General features: G+C 53.4%; 1 protein-coding gene across 5 annotated transcripts; it reads left to right on the top strand.

The window, feature by feature from the left end:
- The first annotated feature begins 4,846 nt into the window (after window positions 1–4,846).
- Window positions 4,847–15,677, top strand: PAQR7 (progestin and adipoQ receptor family member 7). Of its 5 annotated transcripts, none has more exons than XM_070597545.1 (4): window positions 4,847–5,365; window positions 7,360–7,598; window positions 9,265–9,360; window positions 13,597–15,677. In XM_070597545.1, the coding sequence occupies exon 4, from the start codon at window positions 13,618–13,620 to the stop codon at window positions 14,659–14,661; it is 1,044 nt and encodes a 347-aa protein (XP_070453646.1). In that variant the 5' UTR covers window positions 4,847–5,365; window positions 7,360–7,598; window positions 9,265–9,360; window positions 13,597–13,617; the 3' UTR covers window positions 14,662–15,677. The 5 variants fall into 5 exon arrangements, with proteins under 5 accessions (XP_070453646.1, XP_070453634.1, XP_070453652.1 ...); XM_070597533.1 differs by having other exon boundaries at window positions 5,021–5,365; window positions 9,268–9,360; XM_070597549.1 differs by lacking the exon at window positions 4,847–5,365 and adding an exon at window positions 5,440–5,757.
- Window positions 15,678–16,216: the final 539 nt, after the last annotated feature.

Raw genomic sequence — 16,216 nt, forward strand, 5'->3', positions numbered from 1 at the left:
ATCTTCCTCACAAAAAAAAAAAAAAAGAAAAGAAAAGAAAAGAAAAGAAATGGTTTCACTAACTTGAGGGAGTAAGAGTCACAGCTTCAGAGACTTCCTCTCCCTTAGCCCAGGCCTGCTCCACCGTGAAGATGTCTTCTTTCCCTCTCTCTTCCCTCCCTCCTTCCTTCCCTCCATCCTTTTCTCCCCTCCCTTTCATGAATTCTGTTGAGCACCTGTGACGTGTCAGAACTCTTCCAGTCCTGGGCACACAGCAGTGACTAGACAGGACTGACGACCTCTGGGAGCTTACATTCTGGCAGGAAGAATCAGACAGCGTGTCAGGGGTGCTGAGGGCCCTGAAGGAAAACGAGGCTGGGAAGGGTAATTCGAGGGGCCTGGTAGGGTGTCGGGGTGGGTGAAGGTCAGGTACCAGTTTACATAGGTATCAGGGAAAGCCTCTCCGATAAGGTGACATTTAAACAGAGATCCGAAGGAAGGGGGGCGGCCAGACATTCAGCTGATCGGAGCCAGGCCCAGCGTGATGGCCGTGGGAGGTGTGCAGTCACACTGGGCCCTGTGCTCGGAAAGGTCCCACCCTTGGTTTAATGTTCTGCTGTCACTATCCTGAAATTCTTAATTTTTGAACAAAGGCCTGCATTTTCGTTTTGTACAGGGCCCCAGAAACTGTGCCGACGGTCCTCTCTGGGGCAAAGTGAGCTCCACACAGAAGGAGCATCAAGTGTAAAGGGCAAGAGGTCGGAACATGCTGGCAGCTTGGAGTCTGGACAGGGAAAAGAACACGTGGTCAGCTTCTTCTCTCTTTCTGCCCTTTGAGCCTCTGCCCCCCACCCCCCTCCACCCCCAGCCTGGAGGAAACGTTACAGGGTCAGGAAAGGTCTGACTTAAGCAACCTACTCTCTTGAGCTAGAGTTCATGCTTTCCAGGCTTGGCAGGGGCTTCAAGATAATTCTTTTTCTTGTGGGGGTGGGGAGTGCTTTCCTGGAAGTCTTGGTCTGCTTTCCGCCCAGATCAGAGCCTGAGACAGAGATAGGAGCAAGGAGTTTGTTTGGGAGGTGACCCCAGGAAGCAGAAGGGAGGGCGTGGGGAGAGTGAGACAAGGAAGGAGGCAGAGCAGGGAGGAGGAGGTGTCGGGCAGACGCTGCTGTAGGCGAGGGAGCCTGGCCTCCGGGAAGCCTGCCCCGCAGGCAGAGTGCCTCCCAGAGCCGGCTGCTTCTGGGCAGGAGCCTGTGGCTTTCTCCAACGGCTTCCACGCACCATTGGGTGAGGGCTGTTTCCAGTGTGTCGCCTACCTGTACTTCTTGCACCTAAGCTAGCGGGCTGTGCTACAGCTTCCGAGGGAGCTCAGAGGCCAGAAAGTGGAAGAGGCCTGGTGGGCACTCGGGATGGGGCTGGGGTCAGTGCTGGCCACCCCTACTGAGGCTGAAATCTGGGGTGGGCGAAGAAGGTGTGACTTGGCTCCCTCTTGCGTTTGCCACACTGGGGACAGTCACTGCGGGGCCTCCCATCGGCAGATCCTTTGCCGAGAGCAAAGCATCTCTATGAGCCAGTTGCTTAGGACGCCCATCCTAATCCTAGGACATCCCAGGACACCTCCAGCCTCTTCTGCTGAGGCCTCGTGGCCCCTTTAGGAGACCTTCCTGGGTTGAGTCCACTGCTGCTGACTCCGGCTGACTCTCCCCTGTGGCCCAATTCTGGCCTAGGGGCAGCATGCACCTGTGGCCTGCTCACCTGAGAAGGCAGCCAGCTCTTTGGGATTCTCAGGCAAGAGTCAGATACCAGGCCACGGAGTCCCAGGGGACACCTGCCACGCCTCTGACCGGGCTCCTTGAAGGCCCCTCACTAGGCTTGCAGAGAGGAAAGCTACCCCATCCCACCCAGCTCTCTCCAAAGCAAACCCTGTCTCCTCTCTAACTCCAGTCTCCGCAGTGCCCCCAGGAGAAAGCCCTCCCTTGGCGGGCTCTCCACATTCCAGCCTCTCCCTACCTTTCTAATGTTATCTGCTGCCAACGGGTCTCCTACACTCCGGCCCCAGAACATGATGGTTTATTCCCCAAACTTACCCCACCTCTCACACCTCTGCATCTTTGCACATGCTGTTCCCTCTGCCTGGAAAGTTCTTTCCCCTCCTCATGGCTTGGTGAATTCCTCATTCTGTAGGACTCACCCCACGTGGCCTTGAGGCAGGGAGCCTCTGTAGGAACTCAGTCCCTCCTGCACTGTGCCCCCGCTGAACCATGCACGGTCGAGATTGTGGTCTTGAGTGCAACAACCTGGGTTTGCACCCTGGCTTTGCTATGTGTATGAGCTAGGAATTGCTTCAATAATGCTGCGTAACAGGCTACCTCACAATTTGGGGGCTTACAGCAAGCCTTTATTTTTCTCACTTATTGGCATAGGGAGAGAGTAAAGAATTGAGATAAATAGTTGGTTATTTATTGCACAGTTACTAGATGCCAGGTGCGTGAGCATACATGTATTCTTTCATTTACTCCTCATGCCAACCCTGTATGGTGAGCATTTTTAACCAGTTTTAGAGTTGAGGAGATAAATAAATGTCCAGAGAGGTTACAGAACTTGCCCTGGGTAACACAGCTGGTGAGCAACAGAGCTAAGACGTGAACCCAGGCAGAATACAGCCACGTGCCGCACTGCTTTGCTGCCTCCAATGAATAGATGGTCTTGTTTTGGCGAAAGGACAAGAAGGGGTTCAGGACAGCTCAGGCACCACACACTGGTCCTTTCTCTTACTTTGGTCCACTGAAACCCTTCCTGATGGTCTCCCGGCTCACAGCCTGACCTCTGGAGCCTTTTGACTCCTTTCAGGGACTTGACTTAGGCCTTCCCAGGAATCCAGCCTCCCTGGAGACCCTGTGCTTCTAGAGCCGAGCCTGGCACCTGGGAGGGCAGCTGCATGATGCACAGGTTCCCAGATAGGTCTCCCTTCCAAGGTTCTGGACTCAAAGGAGTACAGGGCTCTGCGATCCTGGAGCAGTAGGGTCATCAGGCCTTACCCAGCTGGCCTGAGTTGGAGGAGGGCAGGGAAGGGAGGTGTCCTCAGCTGCCCCCTGGGGCTGCTCTCATGATGCCTGGGCTGGGAAAAGGACCCAGAGCAGCGCAGGGCAGGGAAGGAAGTGTCCAGGCTCCCCAGCTTCACTCTTTGAGAACAGTACTGGGTAGCAGGTGAGAGCCAGGCTTTCATCTGGGCCTGCTACCAACTGAGTGGCCCTGGGCAAGTAGCATTCTCCCAAGCCTGTTACCTCATCCACAAACTGAGATCATGACAAAACCCCATCATGGGCCTACAGTGCACAAAGGGGCTTTGCATGAGCCTGGCACATGGCAACTGGTTCATCAGTGACCCCTATTCTTATTTTCATTATTTTTGTCATTCAGCTGTCAACTATCCACGGTCAAGTTTCATGGTTAAGTGACTTTTCTCCCCCAAGCATACCTCCAGGTCCACTTCCCAGAGCCTGAATACACCCAGAGCTATATGACCTGGTACACATCCTTTCTCCCCTCTCGGCCTCAGTTTTTCTATCCATAAAATGCAGGGCAACACACCACCTGGCAGGAATGCATGAGGCCAAATGAGATAATATAACAGTCCTGAGTCCCCTTTCTGAGCCTCAGCTCACCAATTTGTAAAATGGGTTAATAGGGTTGTCTAGATCAAAGGCGATAATCATGACAACAGTGTAGCACATGGCTCTGCGCACAGCAAGAGTTTTATAAGCTATGGCTTTAAAAACAAGACAAGGTGTTCCAAAAATGGAAGCTGAAGCCAAATCACCTTACAAGTTTTTATTCACTATGATAGACTATACCCCATCACGTAGAACATAATCTCCATAATGTCCTTCCTTGTTTTCATTTCCTATACCCTATCTCTTCTAAATGATTGGATTTTCTGTGTCACTTTTCCTATCCATGTGGGTAAGGGAGATTTAACTAATTTTTAAGGGTTTGTCTGAACCCGTTGAAGCTAAGACCTATTTCATCCTATTACATTATGATTATATGCATTTGGTTATAATAAAGAAAAATATGTTCCTCTAGTATCTTGCAGCTGACAAAGAACCTTCATACCAAACGTTTTATTTAATCCTCCGAACAATGCTGACAGGTTGGTATTATGCTTATCTGCATTTTACAGGTAATAAAACCGAGGCCCAGAGAGAACAAGGAGGCTTGCCCAAGGTCACAGGGTGAGTTAGAGATAGTGCCAGGACTTGGATCCTGCCATCACGGCCACAACTGTCTCTCTGAATGGACTCAAAGCTCCCTGAGGGCAGAGCAGGGTCCTTCCCCCACAGTCTCCTCTCAGCTCTTCATCCATCAGGCTGCATACTCCCAAGACAGGGGAGGGGTGTCTCCCCATGCCGCCTGGGCCAGGTCTTAGCACACCAGAGGAGAGGACAACCCCTGCTTTTGTTGGTTCAGTATGTACTGGGGGTCTACTATGTGCGGGGATTCCTCAGCCCCACTCCCGGGGGAGACGTTACACTAGGGAGAAGAAAGTGGGGTTTGTGTGTGTGTGCGTGTGGTGAGGAAGATCGTCGCTGGGCTAACATCTGTACCAATCTTCCTCTAGTTTGTATGTGGGATGCCGCCACATACGGCTTGATGAGCGGTGTGTAGGTCTGCACCCAGGATCCAAACTTGTGCACCCCGGGCAAGAGGAGCGCAACCTTAACCACTATGCCACTGGGCTGGCCCCTGAAAGCGAGTGTTTTAATAGAGGTCCAAACAGTGAGCCTTGGGCTTCAGGGGAAGCTACCTGAGAGGTCTTTGGGTGGGAACTTGAATAAGACGGGGGCACAGAGGTGGGCTGGAGCTCCGCAGGCGGAGCGATGAAGATGGGAAGGTCGGTTGTATCTCCACCAGAAGCCGCCTAGTGAGGGTGGACTGTGTGGGTCTGCGTGGCTTCGGGACCGGGCCGCGGGCTCTCGCTGGGAACCTTCTCCCGCTCCTGCTACGACGTGCCCCGACCGGCAGCCGCCCGGCCTCGGGAGCCGAGGTTCAAGTCAGCCGGAAGCGGAGGCCGCTGAGCCGCAGCCTCCGCAGCGCCACCGCCGGACTTGCGCAACCATTTCTGCTCTCTGGGCCTCCGTGTCCCCATCTGCACGATGACCCCAGGCCCTCCCAAGACTCCATCATCCGGGTGGGGGTGACCCCTCTCGCCCCCGTGCAACCCGCGGACGCGGCGTGGGAGAGGAAGCTTGCGCAAGGCCAGCCCCGAGCCCGGAGTGAGCGCCGCCGCCCGCCGCCCCCCGGCCCTCCCCCGGGCTCGGGGCGGAGCCGCCGCGCCTTTATCCGTGCGCTCGCCGCCCGCCCCGCGCCCAGCGCTGCTCGGCCGCAGGTACCGGGCGGGGGGCGCGTGGGGGGCTGCGGGCGGCTCAAGGCTGGGCTGGGCTGGGCGGGGGCCGGTCGCGTGAGCAGGCGGGAGGGAGCCCCGGCAGGCCTCTGTCGCCGGAGAGGGCGCACCTCCGGTCAAGAGTGGGAGGACGCCAGGGGACCAGCTGGAGGGGGCGCCGCCGCGAGGGAGTGGGAGCAGGAAGGAGGCGCAGAGCGGGAGCATCTCCGGGAGGAGTGGAGGAGGCCGGAGGAGGCAGGGAGGCAGAGCCGGAGGGGGAGGACGTCTGTGAGCGAGCGGCAGAGGACCGGGCTGGCCTGGGAGGGCCTCGGAGTCCTGCAGGAAGCTAGGCAGGACTGGAGGAGGAATCTGGGGAGACTCTGGGGGCAAAAAGGAGTGTGAGTACCTGGAACTGGGTGATGTGAGGGGCTCCCAGCTGGGAAACCGGAAACAGTGGGAACAGCGCTGCTGGGGTCCAGGAGGGCACTTGCTCCAAAGGAGCCTAGCCCCGTGGGGATGAGGAAAGCTCCCTTCGTGTCAGGAGAGCATGGGGGTTCCCCTCACTCAGTGAGGGAAGGGGAAGGAGCCCCACAGCACTTTCCTCAAGCCCACAGGCTTTGAGGACCCCCAGAGGTTTCCCTGGGTCATGCCCCCCCCCCCCTCGCCCAACGCAGGCCTGGTGGGAGGATGGGGCCAGGTCAGGCCAAGGCTGAGAAGTCTGAGAGTCTGATGGATTCTCAGAGCCTGGCTACCCCTGAGTACATGGCCCAGGACTCCATGTTTTAGCTCCTATGGGAGAGGAGCTCAGCCTCCAGGCATGGGCCTTGTGCCACCTCTGGGCTCCTTGGTGAGAGGCCGCCCCTCTCCAGCTTCAGTTCTCCTGCCCAGCGAACTTGCTAGTTCTGCTTGCTGGTCTCCTTGCTGGTCAATGGTGAATCTCAGCTCCCTTTATTGCCTCCTGTGCTGGGTGACTGTAGCCAGCTCCCCTAACCTCTCTGGGCCTGCTTTTCTCCAGGTTCTTCCCTGTCCTCACAGCATTTGTGAGTCTGATCTCCACGAAAGAATTCCTGTAAGAGTTATCTCGTGCTGATCACACTTTTCAGGACAAATGGAGGCCCAAAGTGCAGTTACAAAAAACCACAAGTGGTTCCTGTTCAGTTTTGGAAGACATGGAAGGACTTTTTCTTTAAACACGTTGGGCCGAGTTGGGGAATTGGTTTGCAGTGAGGGAGGTGACCCACTTGTGGAGACAGCGAGTAGCCAGCCAGAGATGAAAACTTTGCTTGTATCATCTGTGGCCGCCCACTGGGCACCTGGGAGCTGAATACAGCAGATGGAGGGCAGGAGCACTGATTTTGGAGTCAGACCCGTGTGCTCTGCCATCCTGCCCTCGCGGCTGTGACACCGGCTTAGTTGCAGGTTCAAAGAGTTGCTGGGGGGGAGAGGTGAAATGTGTGTGAAAGTCATTGGTAAACAGCAAGCCGCTGTAAGTTACTGCCCGCAGTGCCTGGTCTAGTTAGTAACATTTCAGGCTCTGCCCGACTGTGCTGTCCTTATCAGGACCCTTCAGGAGAGTTTACCTCTGACAGCCGGTGGTTAACACTGGCCTGGCCTTATCATTTTTATCCAATGGGGTTAAACTTTGCCTTCCATGGCAAGATAAAGCTCTCTTTAAGGGAGTGTGCTGAACAGTTGGGGCCAGAGAAACAACAATGAATATTTTGCATGTCAGAAAGGAGGCAGAAGAGGAAGTGGAATTATAACTCAATGATACTTAGGAGTTAGGAGTTCCAATAGGGAGTTAGGAGTTAGGAGTTCCAATAGGGCAGGGTGTTAAAACCCTTAGGTGTTCCCTTTAGCTATTAAATAGCTGGGCTGTTAATTCTCTAAGGGCAGTGTTTTAACTGCTTTATTTGCTGCTGAGGCTCCAGCACCTGGCACATAGTAGGCCAGGAAGGGCCCTTTGAAGTCACTGGTGAATTCACTCTCTCCTTTGACAGGTGGAGAAACAGGGCCGAGAGCAGAAGGGACTTGTCCAAGGTCACACAGGGACTGAGTGGCTGAGCCAGGACTAGAAGCCAACAAAAACAGTGGAGCCAGTGCTGTGCCAGAGCCAACGCCTAGCATCCGTGACTTTGACTCTCACAAGAGCCCAAAAGGTGGCTATTATTATCCTTCGATTGTAAGTGAAGAAACAGGCTCAGAGAGGTTAAAGGATTTTAGCAAAGTCACACAGCTGGTAAGTTCCAGACCTGAAATCCCATTCTCACATAAAAATGGGGACCTGGCTTCTCTTGAAAGATGGGCCCGAGGTGAGTGGTAGACACCCTTCCTTGGAGCCGCAGCTCTCTCCAGTGCTCCATGGTCACTACCTGGGCGCCTTCCCTCTGGTCTGGATTTCCCTAGGCCCGTGGGCTTTTCATTGTGTGGGTGAGCTCCGTCAGGGCAGGGAGCCTGCCTGCTTCATTCACCGTGCGCCCCAGCTTTGCAGCCATGTGCCTGGCATATAGTGAGCGCAGAGTAAAACTATGGCATGGGTCTACCCCGTGGCTGTCCCCTCCATAGCCCATTTCCTACCCCATCCTCCCAACCTGGTCTGCTATTTTTGCCCCCAGAGGGATTAGGGGACTCTGACAGTGTGTATCAGGTGGAGACCAGGAGGAACTAGGGGTGGCCAGCCTTGGTTGAGGAGGGAGGTGAGGAGGTTGACCTTGAGTTCAGGAAAAGGGGAATGTGAGCTGGGAGGGCTGGGGAGCTGCGAGGGGAGAGGAGGACGGAGCTGCTCAGGCTGATGGAGGAAGCCGGACTTGGAGCCTGGAGATCTCAGTTCTAAACTTCAGACAACCTGGAAGCCTTCCAAACCTGCAGGACATGCCCCGGCCTGGCCACGTGCCCCATGTGCCTGTCAGATTAACTGCCAGGGCGGGCCACCCACTTTTCCCTTCTGCCGGCTGCTGGGACTGCTAGGGCTGGGACCCTTGTCCCTGGGGGTTTCACTTCCCGTCTACCTCTGTTGGGTCTGGGGGCAAGTGCAAATCTTCAGGGCTCTGTGAATCCAGAAAGGTTACTCTGAATGGTCTTTGCTGAGAACACTTTAAGTATTAAATAAAGTCAGTGTCTCTAGAAGTCCAAACTCCCGCCAAATTCCCCTGGTCCCTAAATGCACCCTCAGAGAAAGGTAAATGTTTAAAGAAACACAGATAACTTTCTAAGGCCCCCCAATCCAGTGGACCCAGCTATTGAGGGCTAAAAGAGGAATGAGTTTTTTAGAGAACCCCGAGGAAATCTCAGGCTGGAGATATTTTTTATTGATTGATTGATTGATTGATTGATTGAGGAAGATTAGCCCTGAGCTAACATCTGCTGCCAGTCCTCCTCTTTTTGCTGAGGAAGACTGGCCCTGAGCTAACATCCATGCCCATCTTCCTCTACTTTATATGTGGGACGCCTACCACAGCATGGCTTCCCAAGTGGTGTCATGTCTGCACCCAGGATCTGAACTGGTGAACCCCGGGCCACCGAAGCAGAATGTGTGCATTTAACTGCTGCACCACCGGGCTTGGCCCTGGAGATATTTTAAATACTACTATTCTTAGTAGTAATTAGTTACTACTGCTATTAATAAATAATAATAGCAATTGTTTATTGAGTCTTGAAACTGTGCTAACACTTTCTTCTAATGAATTTTATCTTTGCAGCAGTCTATGAGGTAGATAATAATTCCCATGAGGGAGCTAAGGATAAGGGAAGGGGAGTCACTTGTCTTAGATCACACAGCTAATATGTTATGGAATCAGGAGTCAGACCTGGTTTGTCTGAATCTGAAGTCCATCTCCTTCACGAGCCTTTATGTGTCTTTTCTCCTCTCTTCCTGGCTTCCTTCCACTCTGATTCCCGGTGAGGAGCAGACAGAAGCCAGTCAAGTTTGCCTGACATCCCTCAACCAGGCCCTGGACACCTGGTCTCAGCCCAGCTTTGCCTGCCTTGCCGTGTGATCTTGGGTAAGTCACAGCTTTTCAGCTAGCCCTCACTTTCCCCAGATGTTTCACGCAGAGCTTAACCGTGGGCTTCTTTCTGCAGCTAAGGCCTGGCCCGGAGGGCAGAGTTTAGCCTGGATTTGACCGATGTGGGAGTGGTGATGGGGGGAGGGTAGAGGGGTGAAGGTTGTCTTTAGCCCCACCCTCTGGTGGTGACATCACACAAGACAGTCCCTGGAAGTCCCACGCCTGGTGACCCTCACCTGTGGAAGTGCCACTCAGTACTTGGCCTCTGGCAAATTTGTCCCATCCTACAGCGGAAATCATCAGCCCCCAGGCTTGAGAGAAACCCCTAGGTAACTAGCGCAGTATGGGAGGCTTGGAGGGGGCCGTGGAGGTGTCCTGGGCTGGAGTGGGATGCCTGGAACCGGCAGATCCCAGCAGCCTGGTGGGCAGACTACGCAGAGGATGCCCTGAGGGTGCTGTCTGGATCCCCACCCTCACCCTTCCAGCTCATGCTGGACCCCTGCTCATTTCCCCTGGATCCAGGGCCCCTTTCCATGGAATCTGGAGAGGGGAACTATTTCTGAAAGTAGACCTATTCAGATGGAATGGGGCCTCTGGCTGAGGTCTAAAGGAGATAGGGCGGCAGGATCCCTGTTATCTCAGTATGTGGCCTCTGGGTTCTGTGCTTAGGGCCTGTTGTGCTGGGGGAGGGAGAGGGGGCTGTGAGTGAGCTATCACCCCCCTGATGGGGTAGTGAGCCAGGCCTTCCCTGGTGCAGAGCGAGTGGGTAGTGATAACTGGGGGAGACTGAGGTCTCTGGATGTGAATCCGTTGCTAGAAACCTAAGGAAATAATTTATGGGAAAAGACTTGGGTACCTGCTTTCAACCAGTATTTTCTTTTCTTTTCTTTTCTTTTTTTTTTTTTTTTGAGGAAGATTAGCCCTGAGCTAACTACTGCCAGTCCTCCTCTTTTTTGCTGAGGAAGACTGGCTCTGAGCTAACATCCATGCCCATCTTCCTCTACTTTATATGTGGGATGCCTACCACAGCATGGTGTGCCAAGCGGTGCCATGTCTGCACCCCAACCAGCGAACCCCAGGCTCCCGAGAAGCGGAACCTGAGAACTTAACTGCTGCACCACTGGGCTGGCCCTAGAGACCAGTATTTTCCAAAGTAGTTCTGTGGGTGCAGATAGGTGTGACAGGAGGCAGGGCTGTAGCAGAGTGGCTAAGAGGTCCAGTCTCTGCAGTCAGAGAGCTGGGTTCAAATCCTGGCCCCACCTCTCTCTCTCCTTCTCTGACCTTGGGTAATGAGCTCTTAATCTCTCTGAATTTCACTGTCCTCAACAAACAAAATGGGCATAATAATACCTATCTCACAAGCTAGTGATGAGAATTAATTGCAATCAGATTGTAAAGAGTGAGCATAGAGTAAACACTTATTACGTTTGAGCTGGCTTTATAATATGTAACAGGAAAAGGCATCCTTGGCTACGTAAGGTTGGCAAATGTAGGTTCAACAAAGAGAGGCAGGTTTCTTTGCTGCAGGACTTCTCAGAGCCTTTAACATGCTGTTATGCCATAGAAAGTTCAAAGAGTGGGATGTGGAGCATTGGACTGGACTTAGATCACAGGGACTCAGGAACCAGGCCACCATCGCATGTCGTCATTCCCTGGTCTTTGCCCTCCTGGTGCAATGGAAACCTTGCTGGACTGGGCAGTTCTGAGGAAGGCCTTCCTGTGTCCTCGATGTAAAACAAGGGAGCTGCACGAGATGCTTCCAGAGGCCTTTTCTGGCTCCCCGAGGTCCTGAGATGGGAAGACAAAGTTGTAGACCAGGGCGGAGGTCAGATTGTTGAGGCTGAAGCCCAGTCTGTCAGGGAGGAGAAGAAATCCAGTGCTGGCTCCCCAACAGCAAGGCGGGCCAGGGGTCTCGTGCTCTGGATGGAAGTGGCTCCATTAATTAGTCCATCAGCACGGTCTGCTTCTTAACCTGCCCTGTGCCCGGCTGTCTGAGAACAGAAAGGACAAGTGTCTGGGAACAGAAAGGACAAGTATCATGTCGGGGCGCCCCTCGGGCGGTGCTGTGATGACTTAGCTCCCGCCTCCTCCCTGGACTAGGAAAGGCCAGACCCCAGAGATGACCTCAGAATGTAATGCAGGACGAGCTTAGGGATGCAAATCGGGCTGTGGCCTTTGCCTATCAAGCCCTCTGCATTTACTTGGACCATGTGTGATAATTGGGTGGCCTCGGGACGGGGCGATCCAGTGCTGGTGGCAGAGAACACAGTGCTTTATCCTGCCTGGATCTCCTTGTCTCTTACAGTGACTGGTGCAAAGGTAGTTGCAGTAAATATCTGGTGAACACTGAACAGAATACCTGGATGCTGAGTCCAATCAGCTTGTTGGAGGGAGGTTGAGGGAGGGGAGTTGACTGGCAGGTGCCAGCTTTTCAATAGATGTTTGATTTAATGAATGACACAGTGAATAATGATAAGGCCGAATGAAGCAACTGGTATCAGACAAATAGTATATAATTATGAAATGATTAATAGCATTTGCTACCTCGTCTTGCAAAGGGCAGTTTAGGATGGTGGTTAAGATCCTAACTGAGTTCAGATCGTGTCTCTGCTGCTTTCTAGCTAGGTGGGTGGGCATGTACTTAACTTCTCTGTGCCTCAGTTTATTATCTGAAGAATGGGAATAATGATACTTCACAGGGTGTTCTGACGCTTAAATGAGTCAGTTACACATAGAATGCTTCAAACAGTGTCTGGCACACAGCAAGTGCAGTGTAAGCATTTGCTATGATTTGTTTTCCTCTCTGTAACCTCTGTTGTACCATGAAGTTCCTGAGGACAGGGATCAAATCCCCTTCCACTCTGCCCTCCCCTGGATCCAGCACAGGACCTGACGCAGAGAAGGGGCTCAGTAAGTGTTTGTTGAATGAATGAATGAATGAATGAATGAATCTATTTTAAATGCTAAATTGTATAAGCCATTATCAGTTTCCCACAGGGGAAGCTAAGGAGGCAGTAAGGAGGTCCCCTGGAAATGGCAGCTTGTATTGGCCTTCAAGGATGTCACTGGAGGGAAAGGAAGTTGGTACAGGATGTGACATTGGGTTATGTGGGAAATGAGGGTGGGAGCAGGTCCTGCGGTCTTGAATCCTTGGGTAAGGGGTTAGATTTGATTTATTTGCAATTAGCAACCATGGGTGGGTGTGGAAGGGCTGGAGGGGGCAACTTGAGTGGGGGGTATGGCTGAGTGAAAGGGTTGTTTTTATAGGATCAGTTGTTACCGGGGACTTTCAGGAAGAAAGAGGCATTCTGAGTTGGGTCTTGAAGGGTATGAAGTGTTGTCAGGATGCTGTTATGTTGTTCTTTCATTCAACAAACATTGAGCACCAGCTACCTGCTAAGCCCAAGGGGTTCCCAAAATAATGAGACAAACCGCCTATCCTCAATGAGCTTACATTAACAATGTTAATGCCCATGACAAGTGATATAATGGTCACAGGATGGGTATCTGATGGTAGGCACTCAAGTAGAGGAGTCATCACAGGAGGTTCAGAGGGCCAGGGAAAGTATCACAGAAGAAATGGGTTTTGAGGGATGAGTAGGAGTTTGCCTGATATGCAAGAGGAGGAAAGTGTCTCAGGGGGAGGGAATAGCTTGTGCCAAGCTGCAGACATGAGAAACAGCAGGCCCAGGTGTTTGGTAAGGCTGTGGCTGGATGTGAAGTGCATTGTGGTTGAGCAATAAGGTTGGAAAAGGTAACAGGGACCAAATCATGTAGGGTAATGGAGGGTCAGTGAGAGACCCAGGCTGCTCTGAAGGGGCTAGAGGTAGAGGCAGTGGGTCTCTTAGCAAGGTCATTGTCACCACCAGGTGAACACTGATGGCAGCATGAACACAGGAGAGAACAGTGGGAGCTGCTGTGTGGAGCCTGGACTGGAAAGGAAATGGCTGAGATACTGAGCCTCCTTAAGTAATGCATTCCTCAAACATTTATTGAGCACCTATTATGTACCAGACACTGTTCTAGTCACTCGGTATACATCAGACAGCAGAACAATCGTGAGTCAGAATGAAGCTCTCCCTTAGGATGACTCCTCTCCTCTTAAATTCGGTGTAGGGATAAGGGGACGGGAGGAGGGAATAAGACCTGGCATCAGGGCTTCCCAGCTGCTGCTCACGTGGGTGACAGGCTGAGCACCCCAGCCTCCTGACTTTGCTCTCGCCTCTCTTCCAGCTCCTTGTCTGACCCACAGCCATGGCCACGTTGGTGGCCCAGAAGCTCAGCCACCTCCTGCCCAGTTTGCGGCAGGTCCACCAGGAGCCTCAGTCATCTGTGCAGCCAGATACTGTCTTCACGGTGGACCGAGCCGAGGTGCCGCCCCTCTTCTGGAAGCCATACATCTATGTGGGCTACCGGCCGCTGCATCAGACCTGGCGCTTCTACTTCCGCACTCTGTTCCAGCAGCACAACGAGGCCGTGAACGTCTGGACCCACCTGCTGGCGGCCCTGGTGCTGCTGCTGCGGCTGGCCATCTTCGCGGGGACCGTGGACTTCTGGGGAGACCCGCACGCCCTGCCTCTCTTCATCATTATCTTCACCTCCTTCACCTACCTCTCCTTCAGTGCCTTGGCTCACCTCCTGCAGGCCAAGTCTGAGTTCTGGCATTACAGCTTCTTCTTCCTGGACTACGTGGGTGTGGCCGTGTACCAGTATGGCAGTGCCCTGGTGCACTTCCACTACGCCATCGAGCCCGCCTGGCATGCCCGGGTGCACAGCATTTTCCTGCCCATGGCTGCCTTTCTTGCCTGGCTCTCCTGCACTGGCTCCTGCTATAGCAAGTACACCCAAAAGCCCGGCCTGCTGGGCCGCACTTTCCAGGAGGTGCCCTCGGCACTGGCCTACGCCCTGGACATCAGCCCCGTGGTGCACCGCATCCTGGTCTCCGACCCTGCCACAGACGACCCGGCTCTTCTCTACCACAAGTGCCAGGTGCTCTTCTTCCTGCTGGCTGCCGCTTTCTTCTCAGCCTTCGAGCCTGAGCGCTGGTTCCCTGGCAGCTGCCATGTCTTCGGGCAAGGCCACCAGGTCTTCCATGTGTTCTTGGTGCTGTGCACGCTGGCTCAGCTGGAGGCCGTGGCGCTGGACTATGAGGCCCGCCGGCCCATCTATGAGCCTCTGCACACCCGCTGGCCCCACAACTTCTCCGGCCTCTTCCTGCTCACCATGGGCAGCAGTTTCCTCACTGCGTTCCTCCTGAGCCAGCTGGTACGGCGCAAACTCGATCGGAAGACCCAGTGAAGGGGGGTGGCATCTGATAGGGAGGGAGGTATAGTGGAGGTCCAGGGGTCCAGGCTTGGCTCCAGATGGGAACAAGTCCTGGTAAAGTTGTTTGTGTCTGGCCCGCGGTGACTCTCTGCGCACACCTCAGCTGCCACAGGCGGCACTGGCCAGTCCTTGGATTTGGGGATTGGCCAGGAACTGCTGGAGTCCACTCCTGGGCCTGCCCCAGTTCCCTGCCCTAGGAGAGGGGAAGAGAGAAAGATGTGGGCCACCCTGGTTTGCCTCCCCACACTGCCTTTCACTAGGATAAGGATGGGGGGGTCAGTTAGGGCCAGGACCCTGGTTTGGGGCTTCCAGATTACCTGAGAGGGGGTGAAGGTGGGATTAAGGCCAGTCCGATTTGAGCTGAGAGGTAGGGGAGGCCTCAGCAGCCCCCTTACCCAGGTTTCCTGGGTGGATAGGGAAGGGGCGGGCCCCAAGTGTGTGCAGGAGCTTACTGTGCCTTGAACCCCAGCCTGGAGGTTTGGAGCTCCAGGGAGCCCCCAAAGGTAGAAGATTGTGCCAGGTGGAAATGGATCCCATCCAGTGCCCCACACCTCTTCAGTCACTGCCCTAGATGGTGAGCCCCAATGGTGTAGCTCTGGCCTCCGTGTCCCACCCATCCTGTTCCCAGCCTCTCTCCTGGTTCCCTTGTTCACGATTCAGTTATCCAGTATGTGTTTCCTAGGCCTCTGCTCAGAGGTACACCACCGACTGGGCCCCGTGGATCCATACGAGATGATGAAGACTTTAATAATGGAATGAACTGTCAGGGGAAGCACTGAGGAGCGAATAATCAGTGTAGCCTGGGACCCTCAGGGTCTTGGGTTGGGAAGGGTGAGTAGGAGTTTGCAGATTCAGGAAGGACCTTCCCGGCAGAGGGAAAAACCTGTACAAAGGCCAAGAGGTATGGAAGGAGGAGTTCAGTGGGGCTGGAGCTGGCGGTGATCTGGACTCTGATGTGTCCTAGATGCAATAAAGTGACTGTGCTAACAGCTGCCTCTTTGCTTTTTGTCTCCTGTCCCAGCGAGGGGCCAGGAGGAGGTTTTCCCAAGGAAGCTGGGGCTCCTGGGGGTGGGCACAGGGAGAAGGGGGGCAGTTCCTGTTCTATGTTTGCCTGGCGTGTGGGCTTGGGGCTTTATACACTATATAAGTGAACTTTTTTTTTGGCAGGAAAGGCGGAGGCGTTTTGTTACTAAATAAGTTTTAGAAATTAAAAGAATGTGTTTAAAATATACATAATTGCACCTTATAATTTGACAAAGATTTCATTTTTTGGTCTTTCCTTCAATCAAGGAGGATTTTATACATTAACTTTTGTAATATTGTTATATGTAACTTTTGTAATAGTGCATTTTCTACAGTACACAAGCAATATATGTACAGCGAAGGAAAATTAGGAAGTACAGATAAGAAAAGAACAAAACTCCAAATGAATAAGAAATATGGCTGTACTGCTAAAATATCCTACTATATAAATATGACATCTATGGGGATTGTGGTTAGGGTGGAAGGACGGGTGGGTTGCCAGCAT

Source organism: Equus przewalskii, chromosome 2, assembly GCF_037783145.1.
Source record: "Equus przewalskii isolate Varuska chromosome 2, EquPr2, whole genome shotgun sequence".
NCBI lineage: Eukaryota > Metazoa > Chordata > Mammalia > Perissodactyla > Equidae > Equus > Equus przewalskii.

Excerpts from the sequence above, each read along its gene's own strand:
- PAQR7 (XM_070597545.1), top strand. The coding sequence starts at position 13,618 with ATGGCCACGTTGGTGGCCCAGAAGCTCAGCCACCTCCTGCCCAGTTTG.